The sequence below is a fragment of the Stegodyphus dumicola genome, chromosome 8, assembly GCF_044657685.1.
Source record: "Stegodyphus dumicola isolate Sdum_Otavi_A_Nest chromosome 8, ASM4465768v1".
Lineage (NCBI taxonomy): Eukaryota > Metazoa > Arthropoda > Arachnida > Araneae > Eresidae > Stegodyphus > Stegodyphus dumicola.
Genome location: NC_140775.1, coordinates 111,737,276 through 111,757,964, shown reverse-complemented (window position 1 = coordinate 111,757,964; position 20,689 = coordinate 111,737,276). Strand labels below are relative to the sequence as shown.

At 31.9% G+C, this 20,689-nt stretch overlaps 1 protein-coding gene across 2 annotated transcripts in view; it reads right to left on the bottom strand.

Moving 5' to 3' along the window:
- poe (E3 ubiquitin-protein ligase-like protein poe) overlaps positions 1-20,689 on the bottom strand; it is a 281,770-nt gene that overhangs the window by 241,054 nt on the left and 20,027 nt on the right. For both annotated transcript variants that reach the window (XM_085822285.1, XM_085822286.1), the window contains exons 6-7: positions 18,164-18,345; positions 16,835-17,078 (exon numbers count right to left, since the gene is read on the bottom strand). In XM_085822285.1, coding sequence (XP_085678411.1) covers positions 16,835-17,078; positions 18,164-18,345 — 426 coding nt within the window. The remainder of the gene's footprint in view (positions 1-16,834; positions 17,079-18,163; positions 18,346-20,689) is intronic.

Below are 20,689 nucleotides of genomic sequence, written 5' to 3'. Positions count from 1 at the left end.
TTTTCAATTAATATTGGTTTCATTTTCCCTTTTAATTACAATAACATTGGGTTTGTTTAAATTATACACATTTTCTTAATTTGAACTATATAGAAAATTAACTTTGCCAAATGCAATTTTGTCATGCATGTGATGATGTATTTATTATTGACCTCATTATGATTGATTATTATTACACACATGATATTATTATTTGACATAGTTTGCATGTTTATGAAGGGTTTACTGTATGTAAAATTTCTTAGATCAGAAATAAATTAAATCACATGCTCTAAACAAAAAAGGAAAAATTTTAGTGGTACATACAGAAAGAATAATGAAAATACCAGATTTATTTCAATGAACTCAGAATTATATTTTTAAAATAGCAATGTTAGTCAAAACAATTTTAATGCAATGTTTTTATGAATGCATCAGGAGAAGAAAACTATTTTACACCTTATATCAATTTAAATTTATACCTTCCTAGCAATTTATTCAATAGCAATCACTATTTTTTAACATGCGACATCAGTTGTTACAGCTTTTTCTATATGAACTTCATTTACTCGCAAAACAGTTTGTTTTTTATTTTTTAAATTAATTGTTAAATTGTTTTTTATTTTCTTATTATTTATAAAAGAAGATAAAAATATATTTATCAGTTAAAATTTGTAAGTATGCATAATCACAGATTTAATGCATTCGTGCTAGTCAAATGCCAATCCATACATCTAAGAGCCAATCATGTGCCATGTCATGTGCATATTTTCATGTTGTTTCCATATTTATTCAATTTTTGGTAAAGTTTCAGATTATTTTACCCTGACAGCAGATGAGTTAAACAATATTGCATGCATAATCATTACTTTTTTTAGACAAAAGTGATGAGTTGAAGTCTTTATTACAGTTTCAAATTTAATTACAATTCTCAAAGTTCTTGCATTAGGGACAAAACAATTGGCAGTTTTACATAGATATAGATATATTATTTACACAATTCATTAAATTACTTGAAATTCTAATACCAGCTCAGAGAAATCAAAAAAATATACTTTGGAATTTTGCAAGCACTTTATTTTCTTAAATTAATAAATTACACCGATATGCTAGTAAGCTAATTTTTCAATCACATGTAACTACAAATTTGTATAACAGTGTACACAGAAGCATTTTATGTATAGTCCTAGAGCTTTATTAAAAGGAATTTCCTAATATGCAATGGAAACACACCATATGGACCTTTAAAATGGAAAACTTTAGAATTGTTTTTTATTATAACTTTGGTTCTAGAATTTTTACATAGGGTTTGTTTTAAAACATTGCTAAAAAAATCACATTTTAATATAAAAGCATTAAAACATGAGTTTCTTTTTACATAATGACTTCTTCCAAAAAAAAAAAAAAAAAAAAAAAACTTTTACGTTTTTAAGAAAAAGTTCTGATTTTTTCCTGACATTTTGTGGTATTTTTTTCATTTTACTGACTTTCCAGACAAGTATAATCTTGTATGTTAGAACCTCAAGATAAATTATCAGCATATACAGACTTATTCTAATAATAAAGAATCAATTATTCAAGACATAACAGCACTTTTTCCCCAATGAATCTCTTGCACACAATGCTTGACATAAATACATCCCAGTGAAATGCCAACTATTACAATTTTGTTAAGAAACAAAATCTGGGTAACCGAAACAATTATATATTTTCGGATCTTGCCGTAAAATATACAGTCGTCATGGATTTTCAGCATCTTATTTAAGTTAAAATCACTAGGGATACATACAAATATATTTCTTCTGAAGAAGATTAATTTTTCATATTTTCATCTCAATTAATTTTTTATGAATTTGATTAAATTAGTTTTAAGTGGTCAAAAAATCCTGAAGTAAACTGTTAAAACAAAAGATTATTAAAATTTGAAATAATAAGAATTTAACAGTAAGATGTTCAATGCTTACTGAAATTTATGATAAAAATATTAGGTAATAAAATACAGCTTTTAAAATATTTCTATGCATATTTTAACCATTTTACGAAATCCACTTTTTAAAGTTATAAATACTCTGTAATACTTTTTTATATTACTTTTAACCCTCTCAGTATTATGGACGAAAAATTTCATATACAAGGTAACCAAAAAAATTCTTGCAGTTTAGTACAGTCATAAATGCATAAAACAAATAATAATCAACACTAATTTCAAAAGTAATCACCATCGGCATCCAAAGAGTGGCTAGCTGTGCGAGACTATCACGGTAAAACTCAGGAGTCTTGGACGCGAAGAAGTCCGTGAGGGCCTTTTCGAGGTCTGGCCAGTTCTTGAAGGATTTCCTACAACAATGGTTGTCCAAGGAATGGAAAAAGTGGTAGTATGTTGGCGCAAGGTCTAGGGAGTATGGTGGATGGGGTAGTGTCTCCCAGTCACTGGATGGTGTTCCTGGCCGGCCGAGCCACATGTGTTCTGGCATTGCCAAGGAGGAGCAGTACATTCTTACGATTGACCAATGCTGGCTCTTTATGCATTAGTGCCTGATGCACATGTTCCAACTGCTGCAAGTACAGCCCTGCCGTGATGGTTTGGCACACTGGTAGGAGCTCATTTGTGCACCACTTGGCGACTAGTCTACCAGATACAGATGTGGTGTAGTTGCCGAAACTGCTAACAACAAACCCTGGGTTGTGACACAGGGTTGGAGTGAACTTCAAACTCAAGTTTTAACATGAATTTTAATAAGATGAAAAGCTTAACAGTTGCATATCTTGACAATATGGGACTTAGATATATTTAGTCCCGTAATTTCAGAATTTTGTTACAGGAAAAATGCTCTAGCGCATTATACACGAGGAAGGATCGTTCTTAGCAGGTCAACCTGCCCATAGCTCTAAACAGGAAAGTTGTTCTCTCTTCTCAGGAAACCACCTTATATATCTGTTTACTTCAGCTAAAATCTCAGGGGGTGAGAAGACTCTTATTCTCATACATAACAAACAGGGTTTGTACACATTTCTGCACATGGAAATTTAAAGTACTTTTAAAGACTTTTAAGGACCGTTAATGAAAAAAATTAAGGACCTATGAGCAAAGGGAAACTGAATAAATTCAATTAAAAATATTATTCTATGCCTGATTTTCACTTTTGTAATACCATCCTAAAAATAAAATAGATCCCTAAGTAGTATGCATTATTACTAACCATGAATTAACTAACATAATTATTAATAAGTTTGAGAATAAAATAAATTTCATGCAGTTTATCAAGTAGCATTAAATATTTTACACTTATAATAGTTGGACATATTTAAAAGAAGATAAGTGACATTTACGTTTTATTAATAGTTAACTTTATGCTTTTTTTTTTTAATTAATGTCTCATTTTGTCACATACTTGGTCAGTCTAGAGGTTTAGCAAATAGAAGGGAGATTTTATGTCAAACAGCATAGGTTAAAATAAGAAGTGAGATCATAATCAGCATGATTCATAACAAAAGACTGAATGTTGTTCCTCTGCTGCTTGTCTATAGAGAGACCTGCTGATTGGAACAAACCTGAAAGGCCTGATGTAGGCACAGTTGGCAAGTGTTGAAAGTTAGTCAAGCTCTGCTTAATGCAGTTAATGTCACAGCTTTGTGTAGAGTTCCAGGGGTTGTAACCCAGTTAATATACTTTAAGGTTCCAATAAGCCATTAAAGCGCCAGAGGTGATAAGTTGTTTTATATATAAGTCTCAAGTAGACGCAAAGAATAAGTTTTACTTGATGGTGTTGATGGTTATTTGATGGGTTCTCCACACAAAGGATTTGGCAATTGGATTCCCTAAACACCCCAGTTGCCATTTAAAAGGGGGAGTATATAAGGTATTTCTCCCACCTTCTTGGTGACCCTTCGTGGTGTAGTGGTTTGCACACTGGTAGCGGTATTCCAGAGGTCCGTGGTTTGATTCCCGGCGAAGGCGTTGTTAATTTTTTATCTTTCCTGCTTTCAAAAATACCTAATGTCTCTACAAGCCTTCCCAAACATTCTGGCTAGTTTATATTGATTTTCTTCTCTTTAATTATCGATCTTTTCTGACACTAATTAGAAATTTGCCTCAATATGCAAACCAATGTTCTCGCTAGTTTCTGTGTGCTTTATCTCCTAACTTGTCAATCTCTCCACAATGTACCTATGAGGGTTTACTTGATTTAGTAAAAGTTAAATAGCCCCCCCTCCCCCCGATAGATGTGAAGCAAATTATCACAGTATCTGAAAGTAACTAAAATATCAGACAAAGAACTTAGAACATAAAGGCGTGCTCTGATGCTAACAAAGTCAATTACAGCTCACGGTAATGTAATTAAACAAGAACAGTCAAATTCAAACTAAAATGTGGATTAGTGGTCAAAGATAATACAATTTAATTTAAATTTAATCTGGCTCAGTAACTCTATCATATGAGGAAACCGAAATGGGAAGTTATAGTACAGGCTGAAATAATAAACAATTGAGTAATTTACATAATAATAACTGCACATATCTTTGAAGAATAATTTTCTTTATGTATTCGGTTTCTTTCTTCAATGTGTTTCCTTTTAATTTTAGAATTTACAGGGTTCGTACACATTTCCTTACATGAAAATTAAGGACTTTTAAGGACCATCAAAGAAAAAATTAAGGACCTATCAGCAAACAAAAAAATGAATAGAATAAAGCAATTATCCATACAACCGACTTCATGCTTGTAATTTCACTTTAAGAAACTAACAGAAGTGTGTATTATGCACTATTATTAAATTCAATTTAATACTTACCATAAAACAATTTTGAAAATTAAACTAACTCCCTACAAGTTATGAAGTAGATAACATTAAATCAGAAACATAAAACCTTGAAAAACATGTATAAGTGTATTTTACACTAATAACAGTCACTATTTTAGAGATTTACATGATTATTATTTAACTTATTTGATATTTATTTAAACACAGTCAACTACTATTATAATCACAATGTAAGAATATTTTGCAGATTAAAACAACTGATTTGTAAACATACAATTTATTTCCTTGGTTTTTTGAAAGAGACTAGAATAATAAACTCTACAATAAAAGATACAAAACATTTGTGCTTTTTTTTAAATCTGAAATCTTTTCAGCTATTTTAAAATCTAATTTATTTATGTCTATTTCCTTTTCTTTAACTATTTTTCTAAGTTCATTTGCTTTGGTAAACAAATCAATGTTCCTGCTGGTCTCAGCTTTATCTGCTAAAGCATCTACTTCTTCATTAATATCTTTAATGTCCCTTTGAAGAAATTTTTTCTTCTGCTTCATATAATCAATTTCTTCCTCAATAATATTTCTTTTCTCTTTGAATTTTCAGATTTAGTTAAAGATTTTTGTTCTTCTAAACACTGCATATATTTAGACCTTGCAGAAGCTGCTGCTGATCTCATTTCTTTATTAATTTCGATATTAAGAACACCTCCAGAAAATTTTATGTAATCAAATACTGTGCGTTGAAAAATGTATGATGAGTCACTTAAATTTTCAATTTCAATTGCTTTATTTATAGAGAAGCCCCTTTCCACAGAGGCCTGTCCATGTGACAAGATAAGAATCATTTCCACTATTTTCCATACCTTTGAATAGCGAAAATCATGAAAATAAGAAGTGAGAAATGTGTCAAGAGAAAGATTTTGAATATCAAAAGTAGAAAATTCATGTAAATTTGTCTTAACTACTTTGTCTAGAAACTCTCCAAACTGCAGCAGAATTTCATCAAAATCATCTTGTAGAACACGTTTATTCTGCATTAATACCGTTAGAACTATTTTAATTTTGTTCTGGGCTTTTTCTGGACTTAACCATCAATCGCGGGTCTATACAAGATGCATTTCGAATAAGAGAATAATTTATTGGACATTTAGACATTAAGTGTTGTACCATTGTTAAGACACATTGTTGACCTTCTTGTTTCAATGCAAAACTTTCAGCTTGTGAAATGTCCTTCTTGCGGCATTTATCTTTCATTAACTGCTCAGCAATGAATCCCAAATAAACTTTACTTTTATCATTATAACAATTTGGATCATTAAAATTAAATTTATAAAGATTTTCTGCTTTACCTATTTTTGAATATTCTAGTTTCAAAATTTTAAAGTGCTAAAGGCAATCATTTACAAGTTTTAAGATATTTTCAGCAAAAAAGGGAATAAGTGGTTTATCACTTTGATAATATTCAAGGAAAGGCAATAATATTTTCGACAGAGAGAGAAAATATTAAATTTTATAAGACATGTTTTATCTTTAGTTGCCTCCAAAATATTTGAGAAGGATTTCAATGAATTTTTTTTAAACTTCACCATTTCAACTTTTTTAATGTACAGTAGCAAGTCATCCCATATTTCAATGGCTCTTTCAACTGCTGGGACATTTTGCAACCATCGGTAAAAGCAGAACTTCACAGGTAGCTTTTTTAAGCCAGATATACTTAAAAAATCTTCACGTCTTGCAGGAGAATCTTTCAAAATCCAATATAAGGAGGATAAGAATGATGGAATGTCCCAGCCAGTGGATGACATCCCATGCTTGAAAGCATTGTTAAGAGTGTGTAAACCGCATGTCCCTAATGTCAAGCATTGAATGTTATTGAATGTCAAGCATTGAATGTTCCTTTGTCAAGTTCTGTTGCAATAAATCATAAAATTTCCAGTTTACTGCAGGACCATCCATCGATATTTGTAAGAGTTATGACAAGTCTAGTTTTTCAACACATTCATAATATTTGGATAAAATAATTTCACTTATTGCATGCCCTATAAATGCAGAAGTAAGGTACTGAGTTCTGACCTTATTTTCGTGATGCCAGTACCTCACATGAATATGTAGTTGCTTCTTTTGATTTGTTAGATTAAGAGACTCATCAAATAGTAATGTAAAAAACTCAGCATTTTTACAATGCTTTAGTAACAAAGTATTGTACTGGTTTTACCTCTTAGCTCTGGATCTAATGCTGTAAAACTAATTAGATATGAATTTTTAAGGGGTAATTTCTGTTTCATATGCTGTATTAGTATAAGCTTTCATCAGAGAAATTTGGAATTCTTTTGCTATTGAATGACTTTTTGATAATTTCTTCAGGAGAGTGGAAGCTTCTGCACCAGTAAATATTACTTTGCCAGGTAGATAGAATTCTGGATTTGTGACATCAACCTTTAATAAATCATTATAAGATGTGCACTCTATATTTTCTGGCTTCATAAAAAAAGAGAAAAATTTTGCCATCAATTTATAAATACTGGAATGTATTAAATGAAGCATTAGTTTTTTTGTTTCAAATAATTTAATATATGTGTTGAACTCTGGTAATACTGCTGAATATAATGCCATATGCATAAAGTTTTGTTTTGCATAACAAATAACCCATTTACTATTCTTTTTTTCCGAGCTAAAGCATCCTTTGTGAGTTGTTGGGAATGCAAGCAAGAATACACCCCTTCAACAATTTTTTTCTGAGCTGCAGAAATATTTCTTTTATTGTATACAGTTTGAACATAAGAAAAATAATCCCCTTTATCAGTTTTATCCAAGTAGTGAAAATAAAATGAAATAAGAGCATCCCACAGATCTTTGATTCTTTATAAAACACATAAAATGTACACCCACCTATGGTCTGGTCTCTTCAAGGGCTTAAGTTTAATGGCAAGGGATTCACAGATTTTGAAAAAAATTTCTCTTTTACTGCAGCTTTTCATATCAAAATAGATGTCATCAAACAAATCTTCTAAGTATCTATCAAAACATGAAGCAAATTTTTTTTGCACAGTTATTAGCTGTGTGACATGTGTCACCATCAATATCTAATAAGTGGGGTGCTTTGTTTGATCGTAGTCTGGTTTCAACACCCTTTTTTTTTCCACGCATGGTGTTACATGAGTCCATTAATAGACTAATTAAGTTTGCCCATGGAATATTATTATCTTCAATAGTATTAACAAGTGCTTTAATAACAGCTTCTGAATTGCAAGATTCCATCTTTAGAGATGCAAAATTATGAACTACAACTTCATTTTGATTGTTGTCATAAAACTGCACCAATATAGCCAGTATACTTTCTTGAGCATTGCTAGTACTTTCATCCAAATTTAGAGAAAATGGAGTCTCCTTTAAAGTTTTAATGATATTTTCCTTAATAGTTTTTGCGAGCCCATATTTCATCTTATAACAAGCAGTAGTCCTGGACATTTCCAACGAGTTTAGTGCCGTCTGATCGCGGCTCAACTGTTTGCAGAGTTCAATTAAATTGGGAGCTACATTGAAAGAAAGAGAATTCTCGGCGATAAACGAAGATATTAATACCTCTTGGCGTGCTTTTCTTGTCACTATATCCAATGGCCAAGCATCAGTCTCCAGTAAGTCATCAGTATTTTTTGAATTAGCATAATTACTTAAAGTCATTGAATGTCTAATGCACTTTGAATATTTTATGTGCATCACAGTTTTAGAATGATTTGTGAAAGCCTTGAATCCTTCCCCACTATACTTCAGCAGTGAGTTACAAAAAACACAATATGCTTGTCCAGCAACATTTATTTTCTTGCACCATGTGCCAATGGTACCCCCATTACCATCTCTCTGTTCAATCCAATTCCACCTAAATGCATTCCGAACACCTTCTTCTAATTGTATAATATCACTATTTATATCGAGAAATTTCATAGTGAAATTCTCTTGTGTACATAAATAAAAAAATATTTCAATAAACGAAACGAAAAATTTACACGTGCATCAATAAATGAAACAAAAATTTTACACAGCGGAGAAAAAAAAGCTGAGAAGCAATCAATGACAAATAGCTAACACGGCGAAAATCCCCCTTCTCTACTTATTGGCGCCACGCCAGGAGAGATAAGACCTTTGAACCCAGAGTCACGTGATCGCACATCTGGTCGAACGAAGTCTCTCCCTTTTTTTTTCTGCCGCGCCTACTTGCCGAAAAGAATCCAGAAGAGAATGTCCGAGAACCGAAGGAATGAGTCATAACTCACAATAAGGAAAGAACAAAAAAGAAGTTTTTTCCCCCTTTTAATGCATTATCACTGCCTTTGGAGAAAGAAAGGAAAAGTTTTCACCACACACACTGACCTTGCGTTTTCTGCTTTCAAAGCAAACAAAATTACCCAGATCAAAATAAATAATTCATTATTATTCCTACTTTCTTTTGAACGACGATCCCCGGAATTTCCGGGTATCGAAGTTCAAAATCCCGGAATTCCAGGGCTTCCCCGGAGCACAAACACCCCTGCCACATGAAAACTGTTTTGCAATGGAACTATCCGGGAACATTTTAGTAAATAACGGCCCAATATCATCGCACAATTTAAAAGAATAGTGGCTTTTGATGCACTTAAAAGCCCACAATATTTCTGCATCTGTACCTTCAAATTTGAAAAGAAAAGAATTGATTTTATTATTTTCTACACTTATTGATGTTGAATTAGCAGTTACATCTTTTCCTGAAATAGATGGTTCTTCTAACTTGACAAAATTCATGATACTGTTAGAAGAAACTCTGCAGAAGGGAGAGATGTTTTGCACCTAAACGGGGCATTACATGCAAGGCATTAGCAAAATTAAGTATCGCATATACAATCATGTCCATAAATTAAGGATAATTCGTAGTCACGCAGAAATCGAACTCTAAAATAAATATATCACCTGTAAAATCACTACACACATCTTCAAGAATCATATGCAAATTTCAGGAAGTAACCAGATGACATCGATGGTACGTCACAATGAAGAGAATGTAAGAGAGTGATATATAAGGAATACAGGCAAAGAAGTAAAATTGTTCGCAGGCGCTTTATAAGCATTTCAGTGCAATAAACGAATAGTTATGAGACAAAGGACGCATTTGGATGATTTTTTACGTGGTAGAATTATCGGCCGTCTGGAATGTGGGCGTACTCAGCTGGAAGTCTCAGACGAACTTGGAATTGCCCAGAGTGTCATCTCCATGCTTTGGCAACGATTCCAGGATGATGGTAATGTGAGTAGACGTTACAGCACAGGTCACCTCAGAGTTACAACGCCGAATGAGGACCAGTATTTGGCAAATACTGCCAAAAGAAACAGGCGGAGCACATCCTCAGACCTGTCTTGTCAGCTCTCTTCAGCCACTGGTACGACAATTTCAAGGCAGACCTTGTACAGACGCTTAGGGCAGATTGGTCTATATGGTCGTAGACCTGTCAGATGCATTCCACTTACTGCAACTCACTGTCGCCTGTGGTTAGCATGGAGTAGAGAGCATCCATTATGGACACTGCAACAGTGGGCTTGTGTGATGTTTACCGACGAGTCCAGGTATAGCTTGCAGTCTGATTCTCGCCAGACTTTCATATGGAGAGCTCCAGGTAACCTGTTACCACCAAGAAAACATCATTGAACAACACCGTTACGGTGGTGCAGGAGTGCTCGTTTGGGGTGGAATTATTCTGTGTTCCAGAACTGACCTGCAAGTTCCAATTGGAACCATGACAAGCCAAATCTGTCGGGACGACATTCTGGAACAACATGTACGTTTGTTTCGGGGTGCATGGGCGCACAATTTGTGTTTATGGATGACAATGCCCGCCCTCACCGTGCAAACATCATAAGCGAATGCCTTCAATTGGAGGATATCACCCATATGGACTGGCCAGCATTCTCACCGGACTTGCGTGGAACATGCTTGGCCAACGAATTGCAGCCTTTCAACCTCCTCCTACATGTCTACCGGAACTTCAGAGAGCATTGCGTTTTGAGTGCTGTAATATCCCCCCCCCAAGATCAGATCGACAATTTGATACTCAGCATGCCTAAGCGTTGTACGGACTGTATTGTATCATCTGGGAGACATACAATGTATTAACAATCATACCAACCATGTAATATTGCTTTTTGTAAATAGGTTTTTTTGTAATTTGCTCTAGGGAGAAAAAATCGCTATTTTGTTTAATAATATCAAACATATAGCATCCTTTTTTGCTCTTTACCTTATGTTTAATAAATAAGCTTTACAAATAAGTCAAATTTGTTTTGCTTCTAACTCTTCCTTTGCCTGATTTTGCATTATCCTTAATTTATGGACATGAGTATATATGTATATAATGTGCATATATATATATATATATATAAGAAATGTATACTGAAAATATACATTTTTTACTATATATATATATACAGTACAAAGTCCGAGATCCGGACATCCAATATCTGGGATGATTTAAAATCCGGACCTTAAAGCCACCACCAACCAATTTTTTAGGGCTTTTTTTGGAGGGAAGGGGTATGCTTTACGCATGCGCATTAGATTTTTTTCTTCATCATAAAAAAACATGCCAGAAATCCCGATTCTTAATCTCAGTTTGGCGCTAAATAAAATATCTCATTATTGAAGAAATAATTATTTTAGCATAAATTTGTGTGATTAGTAACTTGACTCCATAGCTGCGTATCTGCTTGGCATAATCTCAAACCGAAACATTTGTTAATTTTACACTAATATTTTATATCCTTGATGCCGAAATCGCGAATCATTATTTATTGTATTTTGCTTTCATCACCGCGTGTTTATCAACGGATGACAACTTGAGTGATGACTCATGCAGCGACGCCAAATAACAGAGTATTATCCGATTACAGATTTATGTTTAATGCACTAAAATGTTGACAAGGGGAGATTTAACAGAAATTTCTTTCCTTATGCTAAAAATAGATTTTGTTGATGATACTCATAGGACAAACGATTATATTTAGTGCTATTTGAATTAAGAATAATTGATTTGTTATTCACATAAAGCCAGAACTAGCACTAGAGCTCGCATGGCCGCACCAGGCGGCAGAATTTAGGGAGGTTAAACAGAAGTTTTTCATTGCGATGACAATGCCCTAATCATCAATCAATTAACGGAGGGCGAAGTCTGTAGTATGGTTCTAAATCCAGAAAATACAGCTACCGATAGTGAAGAAAGTAACAGAGAGGTTACTGAATGAGAAAAAATTTTGATTGACAAGTTATTCGGAATTCTTGACACAGCAATTACAGGACTTGAACAATGGAACTTAATAACTGAACAAGAAATTATATGTCTATAGTATTAGTCTAAAAAAGTATTAGCAGAGAAAACAAATCAAACAACTCACATTGAAAGAAATGTTTAATAAAGTAAACATAAATATTAAGCTCTTTTCTTTTGTAAATTTTGATACCCTTTAAATAATAAATGCTTCATTATTTCATAAATCAAGATTTCATATTTTCAATTTTATAATTTCTACGTGCTATCTTAGTAGATTTAAAATGATCTAATATCCGGAAAAATCTCAAATCTGGGATCGCCGACGTCCCGACCTCGGACTTTGTACTGTATAAGTATATATATATATATATATATATATTCTGTATTATATATATATATATATATTCCGTATTATATATATATATATATAATACGGAATGTATATTTTCAGTTAAACTTCTACCCAATAACTTTAGTAATTCATGAAAGTTAATTTTGCGTCTAGTTAATTCAGGAAAATTAGTTTCAATTAGTTGTTTTCAGCTTTAAAAATATTAAAAATTTTTAATTAGTTGTTTTCAACTAATAATTGTATCGCCATTAGCAAAAATAATGCATTACTATTAACAGCATAGGATTAAACCAAATACTTAATTGTCTATTGAAGCTTCAAAACGTATTTCCGAAGTTCACTTTTTCTCGGCTAGCGTTACCGAATTTGCCCTTGGTGACCTAAAATCAAAATGGAGCCAACAGATTTCCCGCGAAATCGATAACAGACCATCTGCAGAAATAAACTCATAATCCCAATATCCCATACATATAGTATGTGCAAAAGAGAATAAACTCCGTAGAAGGTGATAAAAAATTAATTTATGGCTTAATTGAAACAAACACAGAAATTAAGCTAAGCAAAACTGTGTAAAAACAAATTCAAATGATAAAATGAAACTTAATTTTCATGTGAATTTTCAGTACTGACTCTCCCATTCTAGAAATTTAAATTTGTTTCAGACAAAGACCACATTTAGCTTTAATAGGATTGTCATCCATCAATATCCAGTCTTTATAGTCAGCTTGATGAGGCCACAGTTTATTGAAAATGTAATTTCCAGGCATCTCTTTCCTATTGGCGTCAAAAGGGTTGTGGCCTTCCAGGTTGGGACTGTTCTAATTTTGGCAAATATTTTCAGAATGCCCCCCTTTTTTTTCTTGAGCACTTTCATCATCACTTTCGCCTCTTAAAAAACTTGCGGCTTCACGCTTTCGTCACAATCTTACTAAATTTATGGACAACACCTGTTTCGAAAGATTGGGTGAATAGCCAATCAGACACCTATACTTTCATTCGGGTAGCTGGTTTTTTTTTTTTTTTTTTTAATAGTTTGCAACGCAAATCCGCCAACAGATTGGTTAAGAGCCATGTAATTTTAATTCCATATTCATGAGAAATCGCAATTCACACTGAGAATGGCAATCATTAGAAATGATAAGAAATGTCAAATGAGCAAAATTAAGGACCGTTTATTCATTTCGACCAAAATTAAGGACTTTTAAGGACCAAAAATCATTTTTGAAAAAATTAAGGACTTTTAAGGACTGTATGAACCCTGATTTAATTAAGGATTTCTGTTACTCTAAAAAACACTAAATGCATTTAGAATGTACAGAAAAAGCGGCTAATTTTATTTCTATAGTAATATGAACATTCAGAAGAAATATGAAATATATATGATAAAGGCCGGTTACAGAGCAGGTGTGGCAGAATTTTTAGAATTTAGTGACACACAGAACAACAAAATCTAAAAATGGCAAAACTTTTAGAATTTAGAGCAGGCATTGGAAGCAGAATTTAGATAGGTAGGCACTAGGCAGCAGAATTTAAGATACACAGAGATTGCATCAGGTGGGAAAATGCATAGCACTAGCTCTGTGTACGATGCATTTAGACACATTAGATAAATCTTTTAAACTGTAAGTTTTCAATTTCTTTATTAATAAAAAAAATCTCTTTCTATAATGCCTGCCCAAGTGATAAGATTTTTTGATATTTTCCATGCTTGTGTCTAGTGAAAAGTAGAGAAAATAAAGGGAAGATAAACATGTTAAGAAAAAAGATTCTAGTATCAGGAGTAAAACATTCAAATATTATGTTTCCATTGTTTTTCCAGACGTTCTCCAAAAAGTAAGAAATTCATCGCAAACTTTCTGTAAAATGCATCCATTATGTGTCGATATGTTGATACGATGGAGACATTTTTCACTTTGTCACATATTTCGTGAATCTTCTAGAATCGTGGGTCTATAAATCTTGCCTTCAAATCCTTCTAAACTTTCCATGCTGCAATGTCAAAAATACTAAAGAAAAATTATTCCAACCAATTCTGTAACAGCAAAAAGCCAGAAATATTTTGAAAAAAAAAAAGGAAAAAGTGTAAAATTAATTTTACGAAGAAAACTGATGCATATTCTGAGAATTTTGAATAATCTGAGACAATTACATGAGAAAAACACTTACTTTGAAAAAATTAAAAAGAAGACATTTTAATTAATTACATAGCTAATTTTGCTTTTACTAAGAGCTGTTTCGTAAATTATGCTTTATAGCTATATACCTTGTTTATTTTTCAGATTTAAAATATTGTATAATAAGTTGCCAAAATGAAACTTTATAATATGACAGCGAAAATTAAAAATTTTTTTATTTAATGTTATTTTTTAAATATAATTCTAATATATAACCATTATTTTAATGAAATTTATCAACGTTATGATGTTTTAAAAAAATCGCCAAAAAATTCTCAGATCTCGGAATTAAAAATTTTCTATAGAAACTGATTTTAAAATCGCCAAAATGTTGGCAAGTTGTCAAATTTAGAACCATTTAATAAAAGAATTCACAACCCCAAAAGCGAAAAAAGCTCTTTATTAGAAAAAATGAATTTCGAAATGCTTATGTTTCACTACTTGCTTAACTCGAGTATCCCATCATTTATATCAGAAATAGAAACAAATTATAACCCATGAACCCTTTCAAAAGATAACCATATACGTCAGTGAATTGCCAAAAATATTCCTCCAAAATGCTAATTCACACTCAAAATGGCAGTCGTAAAAACAGAGAGAAATTTCAGATGATTAAAATTAAGGACCTTCTACTAATTTTGACCAAAATTAAGGACTTTTAAGGACCAAAAATCGATTTCAAAAAATTTAAGGACTTTTAAGGACTCTTAAAGACCGTACGAACCCTGGTCTATCTCTCGACCCTGATGAAAAGACTTCTTTTACCTCTTTGTCCACCAGAGTGACCTTCGAGGTTGCAACTGGAATCATTAAAAAAGGCACAGGATTTCACCACTGAAACACATACTGCTGCATTCTGAAATCATTCATCATAGATAAAGTAACTTTATGCAACCTTATCACACAGAGCATGATCTTGCATGGGTGGAGAGAAGGTCTGGCAGCGTGACGCGCAGTATCCCATGGTGACAACCAATGTCTGGAACGCCTGAGTGTGTCATATTGAACACACTTTTCATCGCTGGTGATTACTCGATCAAATATGGATGCATTCCAGTTTCGAGTGAGCAATGACAAACATGCAGTGGCATTCTGTTGCTTGTTTGCATCTGGGCAGTGAGTGGGGGTACCCACTTGCTCAGTTTGTGTGCCTTTCCTATGAAGTGCAAATGGAGTCTGATCATTTACGGATACTCGGAAGTGTTCGACAAGCTCACCACATGTTTGGCTACTGTCATTCTCTATGGCTGCTTTCAAGGCCTCATCGTCCAGTCCTTGTGGCCGACTGCCGCATGGTGCATCACTAAGGGACATATCCCCCTGACCTCAACTTCTGGAACCATTGCCTAGCAGTTCGTTTTGTAATGGCATCATCCCCAAAGGCCTGGCTAATTCGGTTACTTGATTCTGATGAAGACAGGCCTGCTTTAAAATTATACAGCAAACAACTCCAAACGAGCGCCTTCGATGCGTCCATTTCAAAAAGTCGCTATGCGAGTTATGTTTGAAGTGAATATGCTTTTATACTCTTGATCAATGTCTGGACTCCCATCCTAGTACTTTTTTGGTTACCTTGTAAAAGGGACTTTCTTATTCATTACACATGAAAATTTCTGCCAGCTTTTAATGTATCCGAATTCAGATGTATATTGAAGGAAAAATAATCAAATATAAAGTGAGTTGTTTTTTAATTATAATCAAGAAAATACTATTTATTCATGGCATTTTAAAGAACTTCAATATTTCAGGGCTAAAGTTGTAATGCTCTGTGTATTAATAGATAAATACATATTTTATTAAATAACAACAACTGTTTAATAGCTTTCATAATTGGGATGAGATGTATTAAAATCCACTTTTAATTCCTTCAAAACTTTAATTCCACAAGCAAAGATTTTTTTTTTTTTTTTTTTTTTTTGTTAATCGTTGAATAAAATCTGATAAATAATGCCTTGTTTTTTGTTTACAGAGTTATTTGTTATAACAAGAATTTTCTACAAAATTTGCTATTCTGAATTTATAATATATATATGTGTATACTACATTCTGAATTTTGTCAAATATACATACTACATTCTAAAGTTTTATATGAATCATATATTCAAAATATATATATATGATTTATATAAAACTTTAGAATAATATAATAAAACTTTAGAACAAAAAATATATATGAATATACATTTTTTGAATCACAAGCTTGTAAGTGATTAAAACAGACCTTAAATATAATATGAAATATATAGACTTTTTTTAATGTGTGTGTGCATGTGTACTTACACTAGTTTCAACTATACTGACAGCAGATGTTTCATTTTCATCATCTTTTGCATTAGAGCTTTTAAGTTGAGGGCTACTTGAAAGACCCAAAATACTGTTGGCTGTTGCTACTGATATTGAAGCATATATACAACTAAGCATAATCTTCATCAGCTTGGAAATCCTGTCTTCTGTAAGTGGCTCTAAAACAGGTAGACTTAAAGCTTTGCTTATGATCTGAATATCACTTGCTAAAGCTTTGTACCTACATTAGAGAATAGTATTTTTTAAACAGTATATATTTTTTAAAAATGTAAATACTTATTTCCTATGCTTTTCAACAGAATATAATTATTCTATAGAATACTCTTCATATACATTTTTAAAGCATTATTATTACAAATCAAATTATACTTTCAATTATAAATATAAAAGTTGTCGAAATGAAATATGGACAATAGCAGAAAAGTGTTACAATAGACAAAGATAACAAAAAATACATATGTTGAATAATTTGCTTCATATAATACACTAAGAAGTAAGATGACCAATCACACAAATACCCAATTATACTAACAACTCTAATGGAAATTCTTCATTATCTCCACAATTTTAGTGGAAATACGGTTTAAAATTTCCTTCCAAAAGTTTGTAAAAATATTGAACTATCCCTATTGTGCATATTGAACTATAAAAAGTTACTGCAGTATTTTGAATATTTTAAAACTATGAAATAAAGACACAAATTATTTAATTTTTTCTGAGTTTTCCTGTTCGGTGGTATCATTTAAATTCAAGTTTAGCCCTTTTGGGGATAAGAGGGGAGAGAAGTTATCGTACTTAGTAATTCTAAATGAAGATTTAGTTGGAAAAGTAAAGCAGCTAGGAGATTAAGAGTGCTAAAACTGTATCAGGAACAGAGCTGTTTATATCACAAAAATTCCTTTCCGATTAAAAAAAAAAAAAAAAAAAAAAAATTACATAAAAACATTACACTTAAAATATGCAGATATTAGCATATATCACTGCTAAACATGCTTGTATATCTACAGCAAAAAATTTTGAAACTTAAGATCTCTTCAAAGAATTCTTTGCTCTGTAGTGACATATTAGAATAATTTGATACTTGAAAACAAATTAAATGTTAAATTTCTAAAAAAATAGATTTAAAAATAGAGCCTTTTTTCTTTAAAAAGGCTTTGGGCTAATTCCAATGCTTGCACTGCCATTCATGCATAAAAAGACTTATAAACTTATTATAATTATTAGTTTGAATATACTCCCAAATGGTAGGGATAGAATATTTTTAAACTACAGAATTACTTTACATACCCACAGAAAAATACTTACGAATTACTCAGTCTTACAGCACTCGTGGTACATGAAGGGAAAAGTAAGCCTTTGCCAGAAAGAGAATCTTGAAGTTTACTTGTATATTGACTAATTGTATGAAGTGACAAACTCATATCCAACAGCACATCTACTCCACTTAATAACTGCAGAGTCAATTTATTTTTAGTCAAAAGCATGGTCTGAAATTTTTAAAGGACGAAACTGGTAAGTAAGAATTTATTATCTTACATTTAAAAAATGTAACATTAGCCCAGTAAAATAATGTAGTCACTTTCATACACATTCATTTATTTTGCATATTATACAGTTGCAAGCTCACAATCTAGGCAAATAATTTGTACAAAAATTGTATTTTTAGTCTCATGTTTTCACTAAGTTCTTTTTAACACATTATCAAACTATTGAACTGAAAGTAAAATAGAAAATTGTGATGAACATTAGCTATGAATTATGATATTACATATTATTTAATTATTTAATCAAAAAATAAAGCTTTTGAAAATTTGAATCATCATGAGTACTCCAAAATGCACTGAAAAATAGCTTAAGATAATGTACACGAATTAATAAATAATAAATAAATTGATCATTGTTTATTTTTATATCCTATCTATCAACAATGCTTTGATGCACTAAAAAATAAAATACAGTCAAAAGTCGTTAATTCGGACACCCATAATCCGGAATGATCTATAATCCGGACCTCAAAGCTACAAACTTTCTGCGCATGCGTCGCGTTCATGCATGCGCATTTAATGTGTAGTGGAGTTATATGCTAAGCTAAAGTTATCTAATTCAGTTAATGTTGCAGATTGCGTTGTTCCTTAATCTTCGAATTGGATCCGGCTTATTATTTTTTGCAGGCTGTTAGAGCAATTTTATAAAAGTAAGCTTGAACTTTCGATTATGTCAAATAGAATTTCCGATATATATTTACTACAAAGCGAAAGTATGTTTTGAAATCCGAAATCTGTTTATCAATTTCACGCTGCTCTGCGGCAGAGGGGGGGGGCATAAATGTCATTATTAGATTATGATAGATTAGAAAGATTATGTCAAATAGAATTTCCGATATATATTTACTAATATGTAATTTGTATCTACAAAGCGAAAGTATGTTTTGAAATCCGAAATCTGTTTATCAATTTCACGCTGCGGATTGGAAGTTGATCTGTCAGCACTATCCTTATCTTCAGAGCAGATGTTTTTATTTTATTTGGTTTATAATTCCGTACTAAGTGTAGTATTTCATCTCGATATACTCCGTCTTACTTGATATGATTTAAATCAAGTTCCTCGTCATTATAATTCGCTTCCGATAGTGAAGAAAGTGACCCAGAGGTTATTGAAAACGAAAACATTTCGATTGACAAATTAGTCGGTATTCTCAACACAGCAATTATAGGACTTGAACAGCCGAACTTTGTAACTAAACAAGAAATTATGTCTGTTTAATAGAATTAAAGAGAAAGTATTATCACATGAAACGAGCAACTTACATTGAAGGAAATGTTTAATAAAGTAAACAAATAAATATTAAGCTTTTTCTTTTTGTAAATTTTGATACCCTTTAGATCATAATTGTTCTTTATTTCATAAATTACGGTTTCATATTTTTAATTTTGTAATTTCTGCATGCCATCTTACCAGATTTAAACTGATGATCTATAATCCGGAAAAATCGATAATCCGGAATCGCCGAAGTCCCGACGAGTCTGGATTAACGACTTTTGACTGTAATTTATGTATTATTAAACATGAAACATGAATTACCCATTAAACATGAAAGTTAGCAGAGGCACTGCCAAACTTGCATCAGCCATTCCAGTGAAAATTTGGAGCAAGAGATTGATCTTTAATTAATTACATAATCACAGATTGCTATTTTACTATCAGACAACAGAGAATAGTCGCTGAAAAGTTCAAGTTGGGCACAGGTTTAACAAACTTACATCCTTCTTTACACAAATAGAAGTTGAAGATCAGAGTTACATGAAATCAAAATCAAGAGCTTACGAGTGTGTTGTGATGTCATGATTGTTCCCGACTGGCTAAATTAAACCGTCTGGCAAGGTTTCATTGGTTCAAAATGATCAAAAGGCAAATATCAATAATGTAAATAAATTTTTAAAATACAATGTTCTATGAATTAAACTTGGATGCTTAGACTACTCTTTTTATTTGTGTTAATGGATCTGCCTTTTAAAAAAAGAATTAGACTGCTATAAGAAAACTGGGATCTCTTATTTCTTATAAGAAGAATAAAATTTTGGACAGTGTTACACTATATAGTTCTTGCTAAAACACAATATACAAATTCAAATTAAATCATTAAGTCTCTATGAATCTGACACTCCATATATATATCCATAAAAGCGATTTCTTTAAATTGCTTTTAAAAAACTCCCAACTATTGAAAGTTTCATAACTCAACTAAACACTTCATATTTAAGGGAAAAAAGTTTTTTTCAGAACACATATTTGAGCATCACTTTTTTTTTTTTTTTTTTTTTTTTTTTTTAA